Raw genomic sequence first — 19287 nt, 5'->3', positions numbered from 1 at the left:
CAAGGAGGAGAGAAAGAGGTCAGGGTGTTGTAGGTTCACACATGATACTTTGGGGGAAAAGCCTTTTTTTTTCTCCTCAACGTTTAACTAAAAACATTTTTAAAAACTACAGCTTGCTGCTGACCCAGCGCTTTTTCTCTTGTTTCCATGTGAGACATTATTATTACAGTATGTTTACAGTATCAGGTGTACAGTACAGTACATGAAAGGGTCTACACTCTACTGCACAGGCCTCTCCAGTGAACAGGGTCTGTCCACAACTGCGAACTTCTCGGCTCCTGCAAGATTGTGAATGTACAACAATAAACCACACACAGTTCAGCAGTCACCTTTTTTGTCCTTCAGGTTTTTTTTTTTGTATTTTTTTCCTTTTTTTTTTTTTTTTAACCATTAAAAACAGTTATGAAATGTGGCATCCCGTTGATGCAAGGACCGGGAAAGCCATTTTTGTTTTTTTTTTTCCCCAAACTCACTGTAAACAACAGTAACTTTGGTTAAAATAAAAAAGTCTTCTATGTAGGCAGAGCTTTGTCTTTTCAAACAGGGTGGGGTCCTGAGGGGAATTAAGGTGAGGACAAGGAACAGAAAGGTAAAAGGTGGGGGGAGGAGGAAGAAAGAGAAATAGGAGAAACTTTTTTCCCAAGGGAGAAGCTGGACAGCACAGGGTAAACTGGATTCTGAGGTGGTTTTGCATAAATAAAGGGCAACAGTCAGTTTCTAAGTTCTCCACACACGCACACACACACAGGGAGGGAAGTGTCCCACGGCTGTCATGACTGGCCAATCAGAAACAGTACATCACAAATGACTTGTGAAACCAACGAGTTCATCAATGGTGATACCGAGATGTCCAACAGCCGTGACTCGTACAGCGTGAACTCTGAGTGGTTCTCGTCCACCTTGGCCAGGGCCAGCAGTGCGCGGGCAGCCCTCCGCATCATGTCCACACTAGTTGGCTCAAAGGGTGGGTTCTGCATGTGGAGCAGACTGGCCTGGCTCTGCTGGAACTGTGTGGCAGCAAGGCTGTCCTCCAAGAAGCCCAGGAGGTTGCCGATGCTGCCCTTCTGCACTGCGATGGCACGGGCTGCTAGGCTGTCGCCTTGCGCCAGGTTGGCCAGCAGTACCACGGCCATTTCCCGGCATACCGGGTTCTTTCGGTCACTAAGGAAGCGCACCATGGTGCTATACAACTTCTCTAGGCGGCTGAAGGGTGGGGTGGCCAGGATCAGGTCCACATTGTTGTCCTGGATGCTGAGTTTGCTGAGGGTTTCCAAGACCAGTCTCTGGGGGGAGAGGACGGCATTGGGGCCCAAAGTGGAGAAGGGGTCCTGGGCTTCAGCTGAAGGGCAAACTGCCCAGTGTAGGAGTCCGTCCAGGACAGGCAGGCAAATGCTCTCGGGGTATGGGGAGAGGTCCAACTGCCCCGAGATGTTGGCGAGCGTGACCAAGGTGTTTTCCCGGAGCATCTCCAAGCAGTCCCACCACCACTCCACTTTGTTGCAGCTCACCCCTTGGTCCTGCTCCTCCTCCTTCTCGTAAGTTAGTGGTGCCTGCTTCCGTTCGGGATGTTTGTGATGTAGAAGGATCAGCTTGCCCAGAATCAGCAGCAGCCCCGGGTGTTTGGACATCTCAAAGTCGTTGCCCGGCACAAACGACAGGCTTCGAATGGTATTGGAGACACAGACGCAGCGTTTGGCAAGGGAATCCTGCCAGTCCAGAAGGGTACACAGTGGGGTCTCGTCTTTACTGTGGGGTTCATCCTCTAGGATCTTGATGTTCCGATGGCTCTGTGCCGGGCTGATGCCGAATGGAAATTTGCTGCTGCTCTCCTTGGTGGCCTCTGCACTCTTAGATCCCTCCTCGGTCAATGTGCTAGACCGGGTGGACAACATGTCATCCATAGTAGCTGTGATCCGTTTTTCTGGAGGGCCATCTAGTGGGGGGCCCTCCTGTTCTATTGTCCCTGGTGTACCCTCTACTGCTGTGACATGTTTCCGTGTGACTGATAGGCAGGGCACATGAGGCCGGGTAGGCAGCAGCTCTGTCTTGCTCTCAAAGTGGGTCTGGATATGCTCAGTGGTGTCCCCCCCACCAATCCGCCAGTGCAGCAGGCCACTGTCAAACTCCTGAACGCGCCCAAGCTTATCTGAGCAGTCCACCACAAATGGGTCATTCTTCTGCACGATCTTTACTGGAAGCTTGTCAAACTTACTAATAAGTTTTTCCTCACTATTCTCTGAGGCTGCCTTATCTTTGCCTGAAAAGGCCATCTCCTCATCATTTTCAGCTACTTCCTCTTCTTCCTCCTCCTCTAGTTGAGGACCTAGAAGATCTTCTTCATCCTCCCCTTCCACAGGGGCTGGACTAGACGCCTTGCTGAATCTCCCAGGGTCTAGTAGTGTTCTCTGCCCTGGGTCACCCACCTCATACTCCTTTAAAATGCCAAAGATCTCAATCAGGCAACGTCGGAAATATTCCACAAGGAGCTCTAACAACCCTGGGAGCTAAAAGAGAAAGAGCAGAAAATAAATTAAGGGAGGAAAGTAGGCTAATACAAAAATCCTTCACTTGAGAGACCTCTAAATCCAAGGCTTCTTCTACCTTATCTCCCGTTTCCTTCTAACTCAGACATTGGTTATCACTGAGAAAGGCAGAGTTGCTCCTTTCCCAAACGCTCTCCACGGCATGAGTCATTCTCTCCTGTGACTGGCACAACTTACCCTCATTCTACCCAACTTCCCCTCACGTGAGCCTGCCTCCAGAATGGACATGCTGACCAGCAGCTCTGCACCTCACTGCCAGCGCACCATCTTTCAGCCTCCTCTATCCCAACCAATTTCTGCTTTTCTTCACTAGGCCTAGTTTCTTACCCATTGGTCACTGTCCCTCTTAGAACACTACATCCCACTACCAAAGAGAGCCCAAGGCTAGGCATGGTGAAATGACCCCTTCTAACACAAGCTGAGAGGGGGAATGCAGTGTGGACAGATGTTCATCTGCTCTCTTCTCCAAGCTCTCCAACAGTCTAGGAGGCTGGAATTAGGGAGACCCAAATTTCAACTTAGACCCTGTATAGGCCATCTACCTCTAGAAAAAAAACATCAATCTCCAGTCAGATTAATCTCTGGTTAACCAGTATAGCAGAATGGAAAAAAATAAGGGCTTTAGCATTAGAAAGATCTAGGTTTAAATTCTGGCTTTTTCAGGAACTAACTGTGTGATTTAACTTTCTAAGCTGTAGTTTTTCCATCTTTCCATTGAAAATGATGGAAATTCTTTAACTTTACAGGGTTGTTCTGAGGTTGAAAATGTAATATATCACAAAATGCCTTATGTAAGGAAAATTGCTTGATCAGTATTTGTTCCTTTACTTCTTCATGGGAGGCAGTATTGTGTAATGGACATAAAGTTAGGCTTTGGAATCATATTCTGCTGACAGTTGTGTGAACATACACAAAGTTAACACCGAGCCTTTCACTCATCTCTAAGCGGCCACCTCTGCTTCAGAAGACCGTTGTACGACATGAAAAGAAAGCATTAAGAAGCTGGCACAAAATTAGGGCAAAATAAATGGTAACTATTAATAACGATGTCCCTCTTAGTCAGTTCCTTGATATACAGATTGGTTGGTAGGTACTAAAAATGATCAAAAGAAAGAGTAGAATGGTGCAGCATAAACTCTTCCCAGCTACTCCAAAAGCCCAGGTGTACATCCTGTGGAGGTCTGTGTGGAGGTCTGGAGAAATCACCTCTGCAAGACCATCACTCCCAGCCCCAGGATACTTTCTTTACACTTCCCGTTCTATACCTTAGGAAAATAGGATAGACAATGATCTCGTCTATTTAGAGTGGATGAAATAAGAAAGGAAAGGACTCTGCTCACTGATAGTGACTGTAGTTTCTTCTTGGTAGTCTAGAAGACATCAACGGAATCTGCATTTCTTACCAATACCAAAAAGTTTCTTGAAAATTCCCTTTGAAGTCACTCCTGATACCTTATACAAATTATTATTGTCCTTAGTATTCTGGGCCCATGGCCAGTGGCAAAGTACTGACATGGAAGACATCAGAGAGAGAAAGAGACAGGAGACCATGTTGGCCAGAGATGAGTTAATTCCCTGTCACTTAGTACTGTCTACTTCAAGATCATCCTAGGCCCTCCCAGTCTTCAAATCTTCTCTAGGCACTATACTCACCTGACTCAGGCTGAAGGTCATGATGCTGTTGTCATCATACAGTAGGATGTTAATGGTGTCTAATGCCCATGTGCTCTCTGCCAGCAGCCCAGACTTGAGGGACATCATTACCCGCCACGCCTCTGGAGTTCCTAAAATAAAAACCTTCCAATCATCCATCCACCAAGCCCAAGTTGGCTGGAGGTACCCCCAAGGCTAGCCTGTCAGTCAAGCTACTGTGAAGAAAATACACGGTGGAACACAGTTCCTATCTGGGAGAAGAGATACAATTGCCCCTCATGGCTTCTAGGCTCTCTTAGGACATCACTGCATGGCGATTCTTTTAAGCAAAAGCCTGAATGAAATCAGCTGATTTCTTCCTTACTCAAATTTCTTTGGCCCTTTCTTAGTGCTGGACACCTCATTCAGCATATCAGGATGAAGAGAGAACAATGGACAAGATGAAAAGGGGTAGATTTCACAACCCAGTCAGGGAGGTCTCCTTACCGATGTCTTTCATGGTAAGCCGCCTTCTCTGCTTCAACACAGGTTGTGTGGCTTCGACAGACCCAGGTGGGAAGGTGATGTCCCGTCGAATCATGGGGGGCTGCACAGGGGCAGGTGCTATGTGCGAGGCAGGTACTGGGGGACCTGCCTTCTGCATCTTCATCCCAGAGTGCAGGAATGGAGACTTGCTAGGAGAAGTACGGTTCTCCATTGGCCGGGGCAAGGGAGCAGGGCTGGATACCTGAGGAATGTGATTCTGCATGCTTGGCGGGGGCTGGTAGTTGGATGGAGGGGGCCTTGTCATGGGGGGGACGGGGGCAGAGGGACCATATGGAGGCTGGCGTGTGCCATGGGAAGGCCACGGGCCTTCATGGTTGGGCCTCTGATCCGTGTGCAGCATTTCATCTGTTCGGTTCACGCCATGATAGGCGGGGCCCTGGGGGGCAGAGCCTGTGCTCTGCCTGTTGGCATAATTGTAGGTCATGTCATTACGCCCCTGCCACATGGTGCCTTGCTGAGCAACCTCGGCTGATGCCTGTATGGGGCCACCCATCATTTGCGGTGGCATATTCTGCTGGGCATTGGAGCCAGGGGGTGCAGAGACACGGTCTCGGCCAAATTGGAATGGAAACTGGTTCTGGGGGCCACTTGCTGGTCGGCGCTCGGCAGCGGCAGCGGCGGTGGCAGGATAGGCATTGCTGTACTGGTTGTACACATCTTGCTGAGGGGAAGGCTGGGCAGCTTGTTGCTGAGTGGTGGGCTGGGGCTGGGCTGCAGGCAGCTGCTGCTGCTGGGGCTGCCCCTGCCCTGTGCTGTATGGCACACTGTACATCTCCCCGTCATGCCGCTTGGCAGGAGGGCCATATGTGGCATCCATCGGCCGCTTGTAATTCTAAGACAGGGACAAGCAGGGGTAAGTTAATACTTTACACTCAAGGGATGAAAGAAACACAGCTGCCAAGATGGCTACATCGGACACTCACTGGGCTTGCTTCTGCCCCTCTAGAAGAGACAAGACTCCAAGGGAACAAAGAAAGCATCTTTACAAATTATCTTTCAAGACTGTCTGAGAGCAAGAATCATTCTCTAGTCCTCTCTGGCTCTCCCTTGCTCTAAGTAGAAAAAATATAGAAAAGTTAAAAAATCAAAATAAGACCTATATCTAATCCTTTTGGATAACTAGAGACTGGACTAGGAAGAGATGGAAGGCTAGGCTCTTCGGGCACTACTGGCTATTTTGGTGAGAAAAGACCATCAAAGTTTCTAAAATGAGCTTCTTAGACTTTCCAACTAAGTTTCCTGAGTGGCTCTCAAGGGGAACCTATGTGTTACTTCACCCTGACACCCTCCTCACCTGCTGCTGCTGCTGATACATTGTGGTCTGCTGGCTGGGGAAGGGGCTGCCGGAAGGGGTGCCTTGAGTGGAGAACTGATTGCCATAGGAATCATGTCTGCAGAAAAGACAGAAAAAGAGGATCAGGTGGCAAACAGCAAAGGGCAAGCCACAGCGGCACCGTGCCCAGGCTTCTTCACTCACCGTTGCTGCTGCTGCTGTTGCTGTGGAGGGTAGCGGCTAGGAGAATACATCCCCGAGTCTGGGTTGGAAGGCATGAGATTCGGCTGTGGGGCTCCAGTGCCCATGTTTCCCTCAGGTCCTATTCCAGGCTCCGTCCTAAACAAAATTGGAGAAACAGATTGAGTCCACTATAGCTGTGGGGTTCTGGGGTGGGACAGGAAGGGGGTCATGCTTACCTCACTCTGTCATAAGGACCTCCATAGGGATAGTGCTGTCGTGGTCCCATAGCCACATTTCCCAGCCCAGGGCCGGCAGCTCGGCTGTAGGGGTCCCCCATCCCACCGTTGGGGCCTTGCCCTGAGGACATGAAGGGATCACTCCCTGGAGCTGAGTGCAGAAAGGCAGGCAGTGAGTACACTGGTAGGTGAGCAAACCTAGCAATCTACACCTTGCTGTCTCAAAGACCCATGCTCTCTTCATGATTTACTCCCTTTATTTTCCTAACAGGTTCAAAATAGAGATCTGAAGAGGCCCCAACAAGCGAAGATCATGTATTTGTTAAAGGGTGACAAGGCGAGGCCAGGGAGAGGAGACAAGAAAGGAGGGAGGGATGAAGAGGGGTGGTTAGGTCTGAATGCCTTATTTCAGAGGATGGCTTGATAAGAACCCTGAACCACTCTCAAGATATCCCCCCACATCTTCCTGCTCTGTTCTCAAGGGTACAAGGTCAATGGCAACTGGTCACCTTTCCTCATGCTGCCATAAGGATCCTTATTTGGCTCGTAGGACATGCGCCCCATCATGTCAGAGGTATTTATACTGGGCTGGTACCCAGGGTTTGGAGTCATGGAATTCCGCTTCTGGAATGTGGGGTCACTTCCATCAGGAAAAGCATCCTGGATCCCGACTGAATTGCTCCTGTTCCAGAGTGAAGAAAAGTCAATTACACCCCAAATAAAGCAATTTCTCTGATAATTCAGGGAACATGAGAGTCACTGGTAGGACGGGCAGAGCAGGGACCAGACCAAGATGCACAGCTCCTGCACTTCTGCCCAGTGTCCCCCAAACCACCCACCCCTACTTGTGGCCTTACCTCATGCCTGGCAAGGGGGGGATCTGACTGTGTGGTGTGGATGCTGGAGTTGGTGGCTTCAGGTCTCCTCCTTCTGCCATGGAACTGCTGGTTGACTGAGGTGTCTGTGGCCCCTGCATAGACCCTGATCCCGCTGTAGATAGAGATACAGGGTGAGCAGGAAAGCGTTTAACCCTCACAGAAATATATGCCCTAGGATGTTGTCCGAAAAAGTTGTTATAAGGCTAAAGTTAAGAGTTCTTTAAAGCTTAAATCACCCTTTTCTATAGGGAATCCACAAAACCAGGTAATAAAGAAGGGAATTTGAGTGCTCTATGGCTTCTTGCTGTTTCATGTTTGGAGGATGGGAGTGGTATGGCAATGCCGTCACCATGCTGGTGATTCCTTCAGTCTCTGCCAGTTCTCCTGACCACTTCCCCAAGGACTCTGTCTGACCTATTGAACCCTGTAATGCTGGTGCTCAAGGTCCCAGTCACAGCCCACGGAATCATGGGTAGGGAGGTTCCATCTTGCCCCAAACCTATAGTGCATGTTAGGAGCACAGGGGCTCCTATTCTCAAGCATCTAGTGCAGTGTCATCACTCAGGTTCGAATGTTCCTCTAAGCCGATGAGCAAAGAACTACTAATAATTAATGTTTCCTTCTCAGCAGCAAATATCCCACTGCTTGGGCCTCCTCAAATGAGTCATCTCAGGCATTCATTATACCCTCAAAGGTTAAAACCAGGGCACACATGTTTACACCCACCTTCTAGCTCTGGCCTTTTCCCTCCCCAAGTTTGCCCAGTCCCCCAGAGCCTCCTCTCAGAAACTGGGGTGGGCAGAGGCACTCCTATCAGAGAGCTCCATTCATGTCCCCTCTCCACCCCACTCCTCCTCATTCAAGACCATCTTAGCTGCCTGGGGAATTCAGGGCTCTAGTCTGAGCTACATTCTAAGGTGCTGACATCAGTGGGCCAAAGCTCCCAGATGGTCCTGCCTCACTGCTACTCGTCATATTTCCCCACTCCTCTGGTACCCCTCCCACTCACTAGTTTACAAACATCTGGCATTATTCCAGGTGCACAATGCAAATGAAAACTTAAAGACTGCCGCGGACTACTTCCCAAGGGAGTCGCCACTGCCCACTCTTTAGTCTCTCAACCTGTCTCACCCTGTGGTAGGAGCAGAGCAGAGCATACATCCCTGGTGGCAGGCACCAGTGAACAAGGAGCTTGGACCCCTGAATGCTACTCTTGAAGGGTGAACCCTGGTGGGGTTGCTCACCCGATCCCTACCTGGAGAGGGAGGTTGGATCTTGGGCTGGGACTTCTTAGAATCAGCAGCTGCAAAGATGTCTGGGGGAGGGTCTTCTCCCCGTTCAATCTTGCACTCAAAGGCATAGAGACACTGGATATACTGCTTTTTCAAGGAGCTGGCAGCACTGCTTGAGGTGCCGACATTGAGGTTAGTTGCAAGTTCTCGCCATTTTTTGTTCTTGTTGACCTGCACAACCAACCAGAAGTCAGGGTATATCCTCTACCTGGTCTTCCTCCCCACAAGTCCCAAACCCCATCAGGCTACCAGGTACTCATCTCTTATGGAATCACAATTCTTAGTTAACCACAAATGTTAACCCCGCTTGGTGGATAATCCACAACTGACATTAAATCTGTGGCTGGCTTCCTTCTACCCTCAGCAGGCTTTACCCACAGATCACAACCATCAGTGTTTATTCAAATTAGGGCAAATTTCACATCATTATTAGAGAGAACAGAATTCAGAAGATATAGTTGTTGCTTTATACAAGTGTACTACTGAAAAATGATGTGCACATCACCATCAGATCTAAATCTTATTTTAAATGTATCAATAAAAATTAACATTTTATAAAATGGAGACATGTGATAATATCAATGACTGCCCTGCTTGACTTTGTCAAACTGGGGGTTTTAACATCTGATTTTACTTCAGTGTGGGGCTCCTTGCAGATCTGGCATTCTTGTGCCACTATTCCTCTGCACCTTAGTGACTTATAAGCCCCTTTCCCTCACCAGTTACTGTCCTGATAGCCCAGGAGATGCTCGAGACCCTTTGACTTTTGTACCTTCCCAGAAGCCAGCCTATAGTTCTCTGCCTCTCATCCTCAGCTTCAGAACATGCTGACCAAGACCATTCTCCAATCCCTATAGTTACTCTTTTTGCTCTCGCCATGTATTCTTATGCTTATTCATCCACCATGTGGCAAGTCTTACTCTCGAGGGCTGGAAACACTGGCTTTGCAGTCCCAATCCACAAAGGAAGTTCAGTATGTTGTGATAAATGTTAACCTGGTACCAGTGATACCAGAGAGAAGAGTGATAAGGAAGCAAAAAGAGGGACAACCTAAATGGTGGGAAGGTGACTAAGAAAACTTCCTAGAGCAGGTTAGATCTGAGCTGAAGGTTGGAGATGGTGTTGGAAATGTAGACTCCAGACTCTCCCAATCTTTAGGCTGTCCGAGCCAGTCAATTGGAATGGTCCCTTCCCTCTACCTAAACCCTACTTATCCTTCAGAAAAACTCAGGATTCATCTTTTGCCTTCCAGAGGCCTTTACAAACTAACTTATAACAACTGTCTTTAGAGTTTGATTACATCATAGCATCTAAAAAGTTGGCATCCTTTTGCAAACTGAGAGGCCCAGGCTTTGGGATTCCCTCTTTACTTCATCTTAGGTTCAGAAGCCCATCCAGTTAAAAGTATGCCAAACTTAACCTAATGGCCCCTTTCTCTACAGGCAGGAGAGGACTGACTGTGAGAACTAGTACCAGAGAGAATGGCAGGAATAACCCCAGGTCACCTCAGAAGCCTTCTGTGGCTTTGCTTCCCACGCCACTTATGTGGCAGTGTGCACGTGTCTTGTTTTGTTTTGTTTTCCTTTCTGGGGGAGGGAAATAAAGCCTGAAGGGAGAAGGAATTCATAACTGACTGCTGGTTGGCTTCATTCCAATCACTTTCTTTTCTGCTGGTGACAGCTGTTTTCCTCTTCTGTTTTAGAAGGTTTGGAATACATCCCTCCCAGCCACGCCTCCCCGAGCTCAACCACAAACTCAGGCTTCTGGTCTGATGACTACGGAACACACATAGGAGGAAAGTTTGCAAGGCAGTGTGCTGTCTGCCAACGTTGCCTCCTGGGCTGAGGATAAAGCAAAGCTGTAAGGTATCAGGGCAGGTGCAAGGGGCAGGTGCAAGGGTCAGGGTGGCGTTCAGTCTGGAGGTTTGCAGCAGAGATGAATCCTTACACTTCGGTCTCCCATACAGAATAACTACATACAATATCCCACTTACTTCTCCCTTCATTAACGATTTCTATTAAATAGCTTCTGAAATCCTATCTCTTCTGGGAAGCTTCCTAGAAAGGGTCAGCAACTACTGTGGCTGCCCCTGTACCATCTTGCAGACAAATTTATGTGGCAGAAATACTGAAAGCTTTAGACAGTCTAGCTGGGTACACACTATCCCTCCTTTACAAATAAAAAAAATTAGGTCTGAGAGGCTATACTTTGATTAAGGTTAGAAGTGGCTAAGACAGGATTCAAAACCAGGCATATCTCTCTAAATCTTGCCCTTGTCTAATATGCCAAACTGCCTTCCACAGAATCAGAATGCCCACAGACTTTCCCTTTTTCCTATCTTGGCAACTCCAGGGGACCCTAGATATGTGATAAAGTTAATGCTACTACTTCATGCTACTAAGGAACTTTCAGCCTCTTGCCTTTGCGCCTTATCTTCTGAAAGCCCGTGCTCCCAGGTCTGTGAGTAGGTGACTCAGAGAGCAGGAGAGGGTAATGTACCTGTGGGATGCATGACACCAAGTGAAGCCACCGAGTACCTTGAGAGAGACTGAGATCATAGGGGAAGCCAAATGCCAGGCACTCACCTGAGTCAATCCACCAATCTCCTTCACAGACACATAGAGGCGATAGAGGTCCAGAGGTTTCCTACCCACAGCAGGCAGATTTGTCATGCCCATGGCCTTCTCCTCCGTGAAGGCCAGATAACGGTCTACCCACATCTTCCTCTCAGGCTCACCACCCAGCTCATACAACTTGGTGATCTTCTCATTGGTTGTAGTAGAAGAACTGGATTTCTGGAAGGGGCAGGTCAAGATTCTTAGGAACCAGTGAGATTCAAAGCCTATGCTAAGGGTCTTAGAAGTCCCTTGCCTAAAGAGTAGTGACAGACCTTATTCTGGGGTAATTACTAAGACACACCCTTCCTTTGCAAGGCTGAAAGACCAAAAGGGAGCTAGATCTTCTTCTCATAAGGAAGAAAAATATTACTGATTGTATATTACACATTGGGTCTTGTGCTAGATGCCTTTACGTGATAAGCATTATGAATTATCCTCCTCTTAAAAGAAAGCAGGCGTTAGAAGGCCATGCCTAAGGTCTCACAGCTATTAAGTAGCAGGGCTGAGTAATAACTATTTCAGAGAACTCGAGAAATTCAAAATATGATCCTGAGACAATGGGATGAACTAAAATGAAAAGAAACTCTATGTCCTCTCAAAAAAGGGTCTCCCACCTATTTGAAAGGCTTTGGACAGTATCCTGTCCAAGATAGGAGGATGGCTAAAAGGGTCCGAGAGACAGAGGTGAAGGTCCATAGGAGGTGGCACCTATGTTTTTTTCCCTCCCTACTTTATAAGATAAAGAAAATGAAGTACAATAAAGAGTTGAAATGTTTCAAATGACTCAAATGCTGACCAGGTCCCCAGAATGCCACATAGCCAAACAGATAGCACACTCAGGAAGGACCAACCTGCAGGGAGGATAAAGACCCTAATTCCACATCCCTCATCTCCCCCTTTGTAGAACATAGGGCACCAACCATTTCTGCTGCTCTGAGTAAAGGTACAGGAGGAAAAGGGCAACTAGTTGCCTATGGCCCATACTATCTATCACTGCACGAGGACAAGGGGTTTCACAGAGAATTCTGAACTATAGGTCTGGCATTTCCCCCACAACACACAGCTGTGAGAACATTGTTATTTATATCAGGTCCTCTTAGGCTACCTCAAACCTAACTCAATCCGCTATTATCCTGGGACCCTTCATAATAAGAAGAGGCAACAGTAGCCTTTTCTGAGATCTAGCTGGTGTTAAAAAAGGCTAGAGTCTAGTTGCCCTCTTTCCTTTTTCCTTCCTATCACTGGAATCAATAGGACAGAAAGTTGGGAGGAGTCAAAATATAAATGATTACTTTGGATTTGGATTCTGTCTTGGGTGTCCCATCGGCCTTGTTGTTCATTTTGGTGGCTGGAGTTAACTTGACATCCCCAAGGCCCATCATCTCTGGGCTGGCTGCCATCCCTATAAAAGAGAAAAAAAATTCTCAAGTTCAATAGGTTTGTGACATGACGATTGCTCTGGAAGAAATCCCTGGGGTGAGCAATGACTAGGACTTACCTGCTGAATTGTTGGTCATGGTTCCACTCATGGGATATGCGGGTCCCTGAGGGTTGATCATGCCAGCCATACTATTAATCCCTTGTCCATAGGGAGGTCCAGTTCCCATTATTCCCCCTTGATTCATATTGGGGTAGCCTGGTGGCCTGAGAAAGAAGATGAAAAGTGAGTGTGTTTGAGTGAGTGAGTGAGTGAGTGAGTAAAAGATAGGGGGTGGGAGGGAGGGAGAGAACACGGTTAAGAGACATGGAGCTTTCCAGATTTGGACTTGAGCTAAATAAGGTTGTATGAGCCAAGATCATCTAGTTATGCTTACAAGGAAAAATTTATGGGCCCCCCAAAGCACAATATTGCACTATTTGATCTAGATAGTCCCACAAAAGGTTCTAAGATGGTTCAAGCTCCAAATGGGAAACTATAGGTCAATTTCAAAGGAAATGCTCCTTGAAGAATGAAGCCCTACATCTCTTACGTGTTATCTCCCTCTAAGACACTTCTAAAGTCAAGCATGTTTAAGTTTCTCTCTGTGCCAAAAGGTCTAGTTAAATGCTCCATTTTACCACTCTTTGTCATGTCAAACCCCAACTAAACTGGAGCCCTCAACAGCAAAGCACTTGGAGGGGCTTTGCATTCTTTCTTTATGGGGCCACTGCAAACTCTGTGCTTTCAGGATTCTAAAGTACTAGCCAAACCCAACTCTTTATAGTCAATCACCCTGTTCTACCTTGGTTCATCAATACCCCACTAGGACAAGAAGTCAACTTTAAGAACTATACCAACAATGGAGTACACAGACAGAGCCTTCAAAAACAAAGGAATCATATTCAATGAAGTTCATGGCCCAGGAAGAAGACGTGCATCTTCAAGTCATTAAACCAAATCACAAGAGTCTTCTACACTTTAGCACCAGAATCAAATGCAAACCACCACATAAACCAGTAGAAGAAATGGCAACCACAACCCTGCTTTCTTTATTATTTCTCACACCACAGATCCAAGTCATGTATATCATTAAAAACCTTTTTGGAAACCAAGAAAACAGACTGACAAAAGAAATGAAGAAACTCTGAAGACTTATTTTACTAATCCAAATAACCTGTGCTTCATAAAGTTCTTTACATAGATATAATACCTGGTAATGTGAAATTTGATACCAAATTAAGATGCTTAAGAATCAGTATTTTTGTTGCGTTTTTCACTATAAGGAAACCTACTTTCTAAAGAACTCTCAATAAAATGCGTATTTACCAAGATGACATGGTCCAGCAATATCTCAATGACCTGAATGAGTATACAATTTATTTCCGTGCACCGACCCCTCTTCACTTCCCAGGCCTTACCTGTTTTGGATAGAGTTGGCAGCAACGTGCATGGCGACAGCAGTTTCTTGAGTTTTCCGGTTCATGCTCCCTGGTGGGGGACACATCCCTGACCCAACCTGAGGTGGCATATTGGCCATGTTAGGGCCATAAGGCCGGTTGCCCATGGAGGCGTGACTCATTCTCCCTGGAGGGAGTGTGCCGTAAGGTGGGATGCCAGGCTGCCCATGCATCTGACCTCCAGCACCCATAGGGTTCATGCTTCCAGCCATGCCTGCAGTAGGGTAGTTAGCATTGGGCAAGGCATTATAGTTTGGCTGCCTGGGATAGCCTCCTGGGAGAGGAAGGAGAGAAGACAGAGACTTGGTTAGTGACCCATTAGCAATTCATCAATTTTGCTCAAACTCTAAAACTCAAAAAATGATAAACAACAGGAATCATTTAACATTTGGTCTAGAAAGAGACTAACTTCATAGTAGCCTTTACCCCACTTAAAAAAAAAAAAAGTAAAGAGTAGGCCGGGAACATATAAAGGCAGTACTTAGTTGTCTCCTCATCTTAAAAGACAGCACAGCACAGAGCAAGGCTGGTGGGGTTTGCTGCTATTCAGGTACTTCAACTCCCAGAATTCTTTCCTTTCTATATATACCTATCTTTCCTTCTCTCCCATCCTCTGTGCAAGACATTCAGCTTTAGTCCATATATAGGGTTAATTTTGAACAAAGATCCATTCTATTAGGACTAATTTACTTAAAAAAATAAATAAATAAAAACAAATATGATAACCAATAATTGTCATTTATTAAGTGTCTGTGCTTAACCTTAAGCTAAACACCATATCCCCATTCTAAAGATAAAACAGGCTCAGGAATATTCAAGGACTTTCATACGGTGACAGTCTGCCCTACTTTAGGGCCTTGCTTTGGTGGTTTTAAGGCAAAGAACAGTCCTATTCTTGTAATTCAGACAGCAGCATATCAGATAAGGAACTGTTTTCTGGTCTCACCTATATGTACTCCCAACTGGTTAGCATACTCACCCTGTGGGCCATACTGACTCCCCTGGGGACCATAGCTCCCCATGGAGTTCTGCTGGTAGGAGCCCATGCCTGTGTGCATCTGTCCTCCAGAAGGCTGACGCGGAGATAAGGCCGAGCTGGGCTGCGGGGAACTGTACTGGGGCATCTGAGGGTTCCTCTGCATGTAACCTATTTGGGAGTAGTGGCCATATAGTTACTATCTCAGTACAATGGGAACAAATGCTCTCCCCATTCCAGGACTTCACCATCTACACTTTCTTTAGCAATTATTGTATGAAGTCTATATCGTATTTGCTATATAATTGTGCCACTTTAGGCACCCTCCTAAGTGACACAGCCATCAACCAGATCATGCCAACTGTTTCCACAAAACAAGGGTCTGAAGAGAAAAACAGCAATGACAAAAAAAAAAACCACACACACACATATGCACAAAAACAAAAATAAATGAATGGTGCAGGATTTAAGGGTAAAGACTTGATGCTGAGTTTTAGCGTTTGCTGATTAAATTAGGCACACTGTATGTAGGGGGGAATCCATCAAAACACAAACACTGAGAAAGAAAGAATGACTGTGGCGGAACACAGTTCTGGAGTCACACAATATGGCCAGGCCTACTCTTAACTTCACAATTGCTGCTGGGATTGTCCTAAGTTTCATGGTCATATAGTTCTCTAAAAGCTATTGCACAGGATAATCAAGTGTCAGCCTTAGCCCTCCACCCCTCTCTCAAAGCCCAGGCTTGTACCTCGATCTTGGGCAATGCTCGATTGGTTCATGGAAGGATGCATGATGCTGTCCGACTGGCCACTGGGTGGCCGAGGTGGCATCTGGTTGCCTGTTCCAGACAGAGAAAGAAGTAAGACAATCATCATGGCTAAGCCTGGAATTTTTAGCTAGAAGGTCAATAGAGCTGGAAAGGGCTCCTGGAAAGGCCAAGCACCACCAAGTATCACATACACAGAGAGTTCCAAACCAGGGACTCCCATCTCCCTTCTTCAAATGCAGAAGGGAAATTTTGCAGACAGGAACCAGAGATGCTCTCTCTGCCAGTAGAAGGCTAGGGATCCCTACTATTGTTGTGGGCCAGTCCCCTTTCCCTCCCCCCAAACCCCAGCAGTTGAGGGGTACCTGGCACTGCAGCAGGCGAGAGTGGTCCTGAGCGAGACTGAGCAACACTGGCAGGAGAGCCAACAGGGGATGGGGAGGGGCCTCGGATGCCAGGCAGGTGAGGGGAGGTATGAGGAGAGAAAGGAGACTGAGCTGGATTACTCTGCTCTCCTTGGCTGCTGGAAATCCCTGATGTGCTCACTCCAGGGCTCAGAGCTCCTTCTGTCCCCATGGGGAGATCGTCTATTGAACCAGACAGATCCTGAAACATATGCACAAGGACATGGATTAGAAATATTAGGCAGACTCTTCTTCCGACAATCCTACTTACATGATTATCATTTTCCTTTAACAAACAAGAGCAAACACACTGCATATATTATGCAGTCATAATACGACAGCTTACAAATGACCACATAGAAAATACTTTATGAAGACTCTGCAGGCCATATAGTCTTCATTATAACCACTGAACTCTGCCATTGTAGTGCAAAACCAGTCACAGATAATTCATAAAGTTTTACTGGAACACAGCCACACCCATTTGATTATTTGTAAGAACAACTGGCTCCCAATCTATAGTTTGCTGACCTCTGGTCTATCCGCCAGGAGCAGATCTAGTACTTTTATCTTCTTTCTCAGCCCCAATTTCCACAGTTGTAAGAAGTACTTCAGTGAGCATTTAGTTCTTTTCCAATTGTGAAGCTTTGCAAAACGCTGCCAGGATAGTACCAGGAGCCACAAGAGTATGTTAAACAAGTCTGGGCAACAATCACAGAGCTCCTCTCCATCAGATTATTATACCCTACATTTACAAGGACTTACTCCAAGTTACCATATTTTAAAACATAAGGGGTAGGAGGTGGGAAAGGGATATATTGCATAGGAAAGATAATTCTTAACTGCCAAGAAGGTCTCTGACTTAATTCTACCACCTGACCCACAACGGCGATGAGTAAATATTTACCAATTGGAAAAAAAAAAAAAGTTGTTCCCCATGTGTAAATTTTTCAACAAAAACATGGTACTTACTTGGGGGGGCTTTGTCTTAAAATAATCAGTGGAGAGTTCATTCTAGGTTGGTAAACTCCAAGATTAGCAATCAGGGGTTCAATATGAAAAATCTACACCCCCCCCAAAAAAAAATTACTCCAGGAAATGCACCCACTCCCACCCTCACCCCACGGTTATTCTCTAACAATATCAGTGACTCGACACCACATATTAATTTCAGACTGGGAAGGAACTGCACGCTGAAGACAAGAAAAAAGCTTTAGGTATGGGCTCAAGTCTGAGAAAACCTTAATACTCAAATAAATGGTTAAGGAAAGAGTTCTCTTAAAGAGAGACATTCAAAAGAGGAAGAAAATCCAAAAGGGCCTGATTTGAATGGCCTACTTCCACAACAAGCTCACCTTGGAAATCATCAGTTCAAGGTGACTAAGACTCTGGAGTCTGACAGTAATAATAGAGGTCAGAGGGCATTAGGCTCTCCCCTAGGTATCTAAGTTGGTCTGGACCTTCTACAAACCAGCTGGTTACTTCACTAGGCTGGGAGCATTTCTACTGAGTTCTATGGGAACAAAGCTTGCCCTGAGGCAAAGGAGGTAGGTAGGTGTGCATTTGTTTCTGTGTCCAGCTCTCAGTGTTAGCTGAGAAATCAGAAAACGACAGCTTTCCTATATGCAGACCTAGGACACCACAGCATGCTTTAAAAATGCAATTAGAATTAGTCCCAGCATGGAAGCCCTTCTCTAGTTAACACCTAAGGGTCTCTTCCCTCTCAAAGGACTAAAAAGTACCTAGAGTGTTAAGAGCCTTGGGTTCATCTCAAGAGATGAGGATTCCATCCCCATATTTAGGGGCTAAGCTATACAAGGGACACCTGGCCTCTAAGCCAGGGAAAGTAAATTCAAAGAGTCAGCAGGATTATAAGAGGAGCCAGCCATGTATGCCAGAAAGGGCCTTGAAAGCCACTGGTTAAGCGCTAGTCTGTAACAGAAACCCAGCCCAATGCTCTTAGGGACCAGCAGGTTCCCTCAACATTTCTTCCTACAGTGTCCATTCTTTATCAAACCACCAGCTTCTGGTAATAAGAGCTACCTGTTTACATGAAAAAGAAGTCAGTATATTTTGGAAAAGAACAGGAACCAAAGTCCACCTATAAGGCAAGATCTTGGTTCTATTCAAATAGCTTTGAAAAATTAAGTGTCTTGAACATTTCTGTCTTTAATTAGATAAGTAAAATATGAAAATCCTCATGGTAAAATAAATACAGTTCAGATAGTATAAAGCCAAAGTCCTCCTTTGCTTTCTTTCTGCTGCCTTCGACAGAGGAGCCCCTGTTCAATTTGGTGTATATCATTGGAGACTTTCTGGGGAACTGAGGAGGGAAAAGGAAAAAAAAAAAAAACCCAACAACGAGCCAGTAACCACTGCTACAGGGCCTGCAGATGCTCCTTCTGCCACACTTCTGTTAAAAACCAGGCTCTCCATAGATCCACAGGTGAATTCCTAGTCCAGTTTATGTCCTAGTCAAGCTAAGCGACTGCAGGAGCCTGAAGAAAACACTGGCAGCCAATGGGGCTGAGCTCTTAGGACCCTGGAGGCATCTGTGGTGATAAGGTGGTGGCTTCCTTCACAGAGGCACTCTGAGTAAAGTTGTCAGTTTGGTGAAGTGCCCTGAGCTCCTTGGAGAAAAAGAGCTAAATAAAACGCTGTTAACAGTAGCCCCATGAGGGCTAGAATGCCCAGGTACAAAATAATGGGAAAGGAAGTAACATTAATCTTCTTATCTCTTTGATTTGGTTGGTTTCCAGCCAATCTCTCAAATTGTCATTTTCATCATCAGGTGGCAACTGCTCAACATGGGGGTAGTTGATTAAAAAAAAATTAAGAAACAGAATTTCTCTCCATTATGTTATGACATTATATAGACTGAGGGAAAAACAAGATACCCTTGAGTTAGAAGACCAAGACCCAGCTCCTGGTATTTATCAGTTATGATCTTGTGCAAGCTGGCAACAAGCTGGGCTTTGGTTTCCTCACTTATACAATCAGAAGACTGGGCAAATCTGAGTTTGTGACACCCCTGGGGCA

General features: G+C 46.3%; 1 protein-coding gene across 1 annotated transcript in view; it reads right to left on the bottom strand.

Moving 5' to 3' along the window:
- Positions 1 to 462: 462 nt before the first annotated feature.
- Positions 463 to 19287, bottom strand: part of ARID1A (AT-rich interaction domain 1A) — a 62696-nt gene continuing 43871 nt past the window's right edge. Inside the window, exons 5-20 of the mRNA XM_016131998.2 lie at positions 16210 to 16450; positions 15827 to 15916; positions 15079 to 15246; positions 14061 to 14373; positions 12721 to 12866; positions 12515 to 12624; positions 11190 to 11399; positions 8568 to 8775; positions 7292 to 7424; positions 6944 to 7116; positions 6435 to 6585; positions 6220 to 6354; positions 6037 to 6133; positions 4683 to 5574; positions 4197 to 4327; positions 463 to 2504 (exon numbers count right to left, since the gene is read on the bottom strand). Of these exons, the coding sequence (XP_015987484.2) occupies positions 771 to 2504; positions 4197 to 4327; positions 4683 to 5574; positions 6037 to 6133; positions 6220 to 6354; positions 6435 to 6585; positions 6944 to 7116; positions 7292 to 7424; positions 8568 to 8775; positions 11190 to 11399; positions 12515 to 12624; positions 12721 to 12866; positions 14061 to 14373; positions 15079 to 15246; positions 15827 to 15916; positions 16210 to 16450 (4932 nt within the window). The 3' untranslated portion in view covers positions 463 to 770. The remainder of the gene's footprint in view (positions 2505 to 4196; positions 4328 to 4682; positions 5575 to 6036; positions 6134 to 6219; positions 6355 to 6434; positions 6586 to 6943; positions 7117 to 7291; positions 7425 to 8567; positions 8776 to 11189; positions 11400 to 12514; positions 12625 to 12720; positions 12867 to 14060; positions 14374 to 15078; positions 15247 to 15826; positions 15917 to 16209; positions 16451 to 19287) is intronic.

The sequence above is a fragment of the Rousettus aegyptiacus genome, unplaced genomic scaffold, assembly GCF_014176215.1.
Source record: "Rousettus aegyptiacus isolate mRouAeg1 unplaced genomic scaffold, mRouAeg1.p scaffold_m13_p_1, whole genome shotgun sequence".
NCBI lineage: Eukaryota > Metazoa > Chordata > Mammalia > Chiroptera > Pteropodidae > Rousettus > Rousettus aegyptiacus.
This window is presented reverse-complemented; position numbering and strand designations above follow the sequence as displayed.